Source organism: Galeopterus variegatus, unplaced genomic scaffold, assembly GCF_000696425.1.
Source record: "Galeopterus variegatus unplaced genomic scaffold, G_variegatus-3.0.2 Scaffold4305, whole genome shotgun sequence".
Lineage (NCBI taxonomy): Eukaryota > Metazoa > Chordata > Mammalia > Dermoptera > Cynocephalidae > Galeopterus > Galeopterus variegatus.
Window position 1 is genome coordinate 198,841 of NW_007730416.1, and position 6,743 is coordinate 205,583.

At 34.8% G+C, this 6,743-nt stretch overlaps 1 protein-coding gene across 1 annotated transcript in view; it reads left to right on the top strand.

The window, feature by feature from the left end:
- Positions 1 to 6,107, top strand: part of LOC103602793 (gamma-1-syntrophin) — a 184,541-nt gene extending 178,434 nt beyond the window's left edge. The window contains exon 7 of the mRNA XM_008587229.1: positions 4,896 to 6,107. Coding sequence (XP_008585451.1) covers positions 4,896 to 5,054 — 159 coding nt within the window. The 3' untranslated portion in view covers positions 5,055 to 6,107. The remainder of the gene's footprint in view (positions 1 to 4,895) is intronic.
- The last annotated feature ends 636 nt before the right edge of the window (positions 6,108 to 6,743 follow it).

Genomic DNA, 6,743 nt, shown 5'->3' on the forward strand with positions numbered 1-6,743 from the left:
GATCTTAGTAGTACTTAGTAGGAGGAATGGAAAAAGATGTGTCTACTCCATCTTTCCCAATTTAGAATTATCCACACTTTACAACAGTTAAAGACACATACAGGTTAAAAGTCAAAGGATGTGAAAACATTAATGTTGGAAACAATAAAAAAGAACTGGAGTAGCTACAGTAACACAGAAGATTTAATACAAACATTGTTTTAAGATACAGAGAAACATATTTTATAATAAAAAATGGATCAATCCTCCAGGGAGATATAGCAATTGTAAACTATTTGATGATAAAAACAGAGCTCCAAAGTGCATAAAACTAAAATTGGTAGAATTGAAGAGAAAAGTGTTCTCTCACTATAATGTAATAAACTTAGAAATGAAAAACAAAAGGATATGTGAGAATTATTACTCTGTCCAAATTTTCTACACTTCCTGCCCCATCCTCTCTGTCAGCCACTGACCTTGCTTATTTCACTTAGAAACAGAATTAAGCAAAGCTACCACACCAAAATATCTACCCAGTTTCTTTGAGTTGTGCCCATGTGCTCTGCCTCACCCCCTGTCACTCTGGATGAGTTGTCCATGCTCCTGTCCCAGTCTGGCCTCACCATTTTTGCAGTAGGTCCCACTATTCTCTTTTACTTAAAAATACAGTTTCCGCAATTGTCTCAGACTTGATCCCTCTACTATCTCATTCCAGCAATCTACAAATATGTACTAAATTCTTAAACCTTAAAAATACTTAATTCTGCCTACTGGTTCATATCTCTGTGTCAATTAAGAACAACAACCAAAAAAGTCTTGTCCAAAGAGGTGCTGTCTGTAGTCACTAATTTCTTTCCATTTCATCCATCATGAATCCATTCCTATAAGTGTTTTGCTTTCACTTCTCCATAAAAACATCTCTTGCAAAGGATAAAAATGACCTCCCTGTTGATAAATCCAGCTGTTAATTTCCAGTTGTCATTTTACAAGACTCTCCAGTTTTCTCTCTCACTTTTTTGACAACTACTGTTCTCTCTCCTTTGCTTTTCTTCTCTTTCTTACATTTATATACTGCAGGATCTCGGCAATGAGTGCCCAGTCTTTTTCTCTACATACGCTACATAGCTTCATCTTCCCATTCAGACCATGGCTTTACCTACCATCTACATGCTGACAAATCCTAAATTTTTATTTCCAACCCTGATTTTTTCCCTTAGATCTACACTGATATATGCAGCTTTCTATCCCTTGTCTGTCTAATATGCTCTCAAATGCAATGTGTCCAAAACCAAAATCTTGGTCTTTCAGGACAAACCTTTCATGCCAAAATTCCTTACTGGTGGAAATGGCAATGTTCTCCTTCTGGTTGTTCAACTTTACTTTCAAATATGACATCTTTCCTTATTGAAAAACTTCATAAGTTCTCTCCCTTCCTTCAATCTTACTGCCATGAAGCTAGTTCTCAACAGTCCAGCCAGAATGATTGTGTTAGTCTGTTTCTGTTGCTTATAACAAAATACCTGGAACTGGGTAATTTATAAAGAAAATGAAATTCATTACTTACAGTTTCTGAGGCTGGGAAGTCCAAAGTCCATCTGGTGGTGGTGACAGTGACCCAGGGGTCTCACAATGCAAGATGGTAGAAGCAGAGAGAGGACTCTCCTCTGCTAAAGCCCTCAGAACCATGCCCCTGACCACCATTTTTAATCCATTCATTATGGCAAGATCCTACAATCTAATCACTTCTTTAAGGCTCCACTTTTCAATTACCATAATACAATTTCTCATACTCTTAACAGTCCCAGTGGGGCCAAGTTTCTAATACATAAAATTCGGGGGACATAGTTCAAGCTTCAGTGAGTTTGGGGGGGGACCTAATTCAATCCACTACAATGATCATTTTCAGATGTGCTACAAGTCTTGTCATCTTCTGCTCAAAAACCTCCCATAGTTTCCCATGTCACTTAGAGTAGAACTCATGAAGGGCCCATCAAACACAGGAAGTTCTGGCCTGTGTTATTTCTTTGACCTCATGTTCTCTCAATAACTCTATAATTCACTGCAGTCCAGACACAGTATTTCTTCCTTATCTTCAAACTCTCCTAGAATGTCTCTACCTCAGGGCCTTTCAAACTGTACTTCTCTTGCCTTAATAATTTCCCACAAATGTCAAATGGCTCACTCCTTTGTGTCCTTCAAATTTTGCCCAAACAACAATGTGGATTTTCCTGTCCCGCTGTCTTTCACATGATCATTGCTCCCCTCCCTGTGTTTTCTTGTCTGTACTTATCATATTATGACATATTATTTCATTTATTTGTGCCTTATATTTTGTCTCCTGTTGCAGAAATGTTAGTCCCATCAAAACTTTGTTTTCTCTGTTTTGTTCACTCTTATATTTTTTTCACCAAAGAAATGGACGTGTAGCTAGCATCCAGTAAATATCTATTGAATGAATGAATGCTTAAGTTTTGAAGATAGCTTATGTTTAGTGGTATTAATGGAGTTATGGATATCAGAAGCTTTAATACAAGAGGATAGTCAACAACTTGGTGAAAGCCATGTATGCATGATCAATAGATGGGTGGAAATACGGGTATAGAACTCATTAGAAATGAATATAAGAGCAGTGTGAGTTTAGATGGGATTGATCATTGAAGCCATAGGAGTAGATGCGATTGACAGAGTTGACCACTGAGGCAGAGGAAAGATGAGTTGGTGTTGGAATCAAGAACCAAACTTGGATCCATCTGTTTTCTGCTTTTTCTTCCAATTACTTGCTATTATTTTCTGCCTATCATCACCACCCTCCAAAAAAGGTGTAAAAATGTAAAATGTTAATGTGCATCAAATTATTGACAAATAACTGAAAATATTTTTTTAGGAATATTTGAAAATTTAAATCTTTCTAAAAATGCCTGTATATTTAAATATTTGAGCTTTTTTGATAAACAACATATAACTTCCAATTTAATAGAGATGTGGCAGAATTATTTTTGTAATGAAGTTGGGTTTTTTTGTTCAGTTGTATTATTCAACAGTATTCTCCCTGCTGAGTGAATTGCATGTTTTTATTGTTGTCATTTTATTTTTTAATAACAGACAGAAAAATCTCACATTTTCTGAAACTTTCTAACCCTTTTCATATGGAGCAGATTTAATATGGGTTGACACAGAACATATTCAAAATCTGCATGGTAAAGAAGCCAGCTGCACAAAGAACAATGGGGTGGATAGAGGATTTTCAGGATGATTTAGGCAAGGGGAAGCCTGCTGGTTTATGAATAACATATCACTGGTGCCACTGAAGTGGATTATTAAAAATAAAGCTTCTGGGCCGAGCCCGTGGTGCACTCGGGAGAGTGCGGCTCTGGGAGCGCAGCAGCGCTCCTGCGGCTGGTTCGGATCCTATATAGGGATGGCCGGTGCGCTCACTGGCTGAGCGCGGTGTAGCCGGTCTCAAAAAGGACAAAACAACAACAACAACAACAACAAAATAAAGCTTCTAAGGTTATTATAATGGAGTTACCAAAGACTTTTTTGGTGGAAGCATTTCAGAGAATTAAACTAGTCAAATGAATAGTCTTTGCTACTTTCTAAGATAAGTCACTATTTGCCATAGGAAACTGACTATGAAATACCGAAGGTTTGAAGGGGACACCTGAGGCAGCATAACTCTCTCCTCCTTCTTGTGCAGGCCTGTCAGTATATGTTATGCCCTATTGTGCTCCTATTGCCTGGCCTGAGAAAATACTCCCATGGTGAATTATCTCATTTAAATAGCTCCCTGGTACAGGACAGATATTACAATATGTCCTAATTGATTGGATACTTTGTATTATTTTCCACTGCCACATAATAAATTGCAAACACTACCAGCAGTGTGCATATCAATTGTAATCCTGCATCCTTTATTACAAACATGTAATGAAATAGCAACAAGCTTGTCAGCAATTTCATATAGTTTATTTCCCTCTACTTATGCTCTTCATGATAAGTTCACCTTATTGACTTCAGTAAGCACACAAAGATACTAGTTTTCTCTCAGTCCTCCTGGAATTTAAATATGTTTATGGGACTATTGATGGTTTTACATTAAAATATTTGTGAAATTGTCTTTTAAAATCTGTCCTGAGCATCAACTTATGATTTTACAGCTAGTCTGACATCATTTGTGTTTGAAAGAACTTTTTCCTATGTTTATGGCGATATATATCACATTGTTGCCACTGGGATGTGTGCTACAAATATCTTTAAGTATCCAAATAGGAAACATATTTTTTAAAAATCCAAAATGAATTAGTGGGCTCTAGGTGATTTTTATTTTCTTGTAGCAAATATGCAATATGCACCATTAAACAACCAAGTACAACAATTAAAGTTAGCACATGAATTATTTTTTGAAAGTAAAGCATTTGGCTCCCAGTGTCACAAACATTCATGTCTTCCTGTTTTAAACATTACATGTTCACTTTCCTATGGTAAGTAATAACTCATTCTAGAGAATATTATTAAAGATTTTTTAATAATTCTAATACATATTTATCATCTCACATTTGTAGGAAGAGTTAAAAATAATTTTAAGGTACTCCCAAGTTTTTCTTTTCTTACACATTATCAAGAGCAAAATGGTGAATATCAAGAGCAATTTGGTGAAATATGTTTCTATGCAGTAATTATCAATAATGAAATGACTTTTATGGATGATAAAAAATGCATAGTGATCCTACCTCTTGTCTACCTGCAATATATATGACATTTACATATTTACTAAACTGTCTACATTAAAAATTAGTTTCCATATATAAGATATCATTGATTTTAGATAAGTTTATTGCAGGTGAAAAATTGTCCAGTTGTTATCAATTTTTTAAAGACATTGACTTTTATGTGACCTACTTCTCTTTCCCTCTCAGGAGCTGGAATTTTCAAATCTATTTGCTGTTCTTCACTGCATTCATTCATTCTTTGCTGCCAAAGTAGCTTGTTTGGACCCTCTGTTTTTAGGCAGTCAGGCGACTGCTTCTGCTTCTGCCAGCTCTGCTACGACAAGCAAAGCTAAGTATACAACTTGACACACTGAGCTCTTCATTCACACCTACTGGGGCTGTATAAACAGAATGAACACGTTCAACATTTTAGATCCTGGAGAAACCACAATATCTCCAAGTCAAGAGTGGAGTCAAATTAAAATTTCAGCAGAAAAAAGACAATCATGATGCATCTCAAAAACATTTTCATTTTGGAAGGCATCTGTGAATAATCTTGAATGAACAGAACCGCTTGTTCTTACTTGGTTGACTTGTACCAGTATACTGCGTTCACCAAAAGTGAAGACAAAAGAATGAATGGTTTGAAGTATGTAAATAATATAAAAATTGTAAGCTATCTATAAATAAAAATACCAATTAAATGGTTATTTCTGTATTTTAGATTATTTTGTATGACAAATACATGTTGGACCAGCTTATGCATTAATCCCCTATCATTGTATTATCAGTGACATGAAAGAGGCAAAAAATATATGACATCAAGGAGCATGAGCAGAAAATCTCATCAAAGAAGGAGCACTTTAATTTGCTGATGTACATTTTCCTTGTATTCCCATTCTATGATTGGACACTGGCACTACAATTTTGTTTATCTTATTGTGAAATATTCCTAAGTATTGCAAAGGAAAATTGCATTGACCTAAGATAGGAAAAATGTGAAATGGACTATCTCTCCCTTTGATCACTGTTACTATGATGTCTTATTAGCTTCCAATGTCAACCAAATATGCCAAAAATGTGTTAATTATGAATGATGGAAACATTCATAAACCTCTTATTCCTTACTTAATGTTTAAAAGATTTATATTTTACTTAATGGGATTTATTATCAAATTAAAGTTTCATAAATTTTCAGTGACCCAGAAGACCTTTGTAGATAAATAATATCAACAAATATGGTGTAAGAAACAATTCTTTGTAATCCTAATTCTACCAGTGAGTCATGAACTGAAGTGTCCCTAGAAAGCGATATCAAAGCAGTTGTCTATATTAGCTAAATCACTCTTTTCCATTTTAATGACATTGTATGAGAAAATAAGGCAAGATTTGAAAATAAAAGTTAAAATCTGTGTCTTACTATGTCATGAAAAGTGATTAAGTAATGCCAAACTGTGTAGGTTCTTTTACGTATCTTGTTTCAGGAATGGAAATGTGAAGAGGCTGGAAATTTGCAAGCATGAGAGGTGTGCACACATGACTTAGATTCCAGGTATTGCATAACTGGTTGTATAACGCTGGAAACATTCCTGTCCTTCACTACAGCTTTGTGGAGATCTGTTCTTAAACAACCAGCTGTCGATTAAGTAAAGAAAACCTTCTTTTTTATTGACACACATGCTCTCAACTAAATCAAATGTTTACTTGTGAAAATGACCAAGTATCTACTAAGGTGGTTTGATTTTCTTTTTTTAAATGGGAGGAAAAAAGTCACTTGAGAAGAATACAAAATTATTTGTATAAAGAACACATATCTATTAAATTTTGAAAAATCAACATCAAGTTTTCATAATCATTATAAATTATTAATTCATTTTGCACAGGATAAATTGTAAAATACATTGAAAAGAAAATGTGAAGGCGCATAATTGTACCTGGGAAAGTAAGTTAGATAAGATACCTTATCAAAAAAACTGTGGTAAATTGGACAATAGACAGTTTCAACATAACTTATTTTGACCATAAAACTAAATACACATTTATTATTAGAATAGC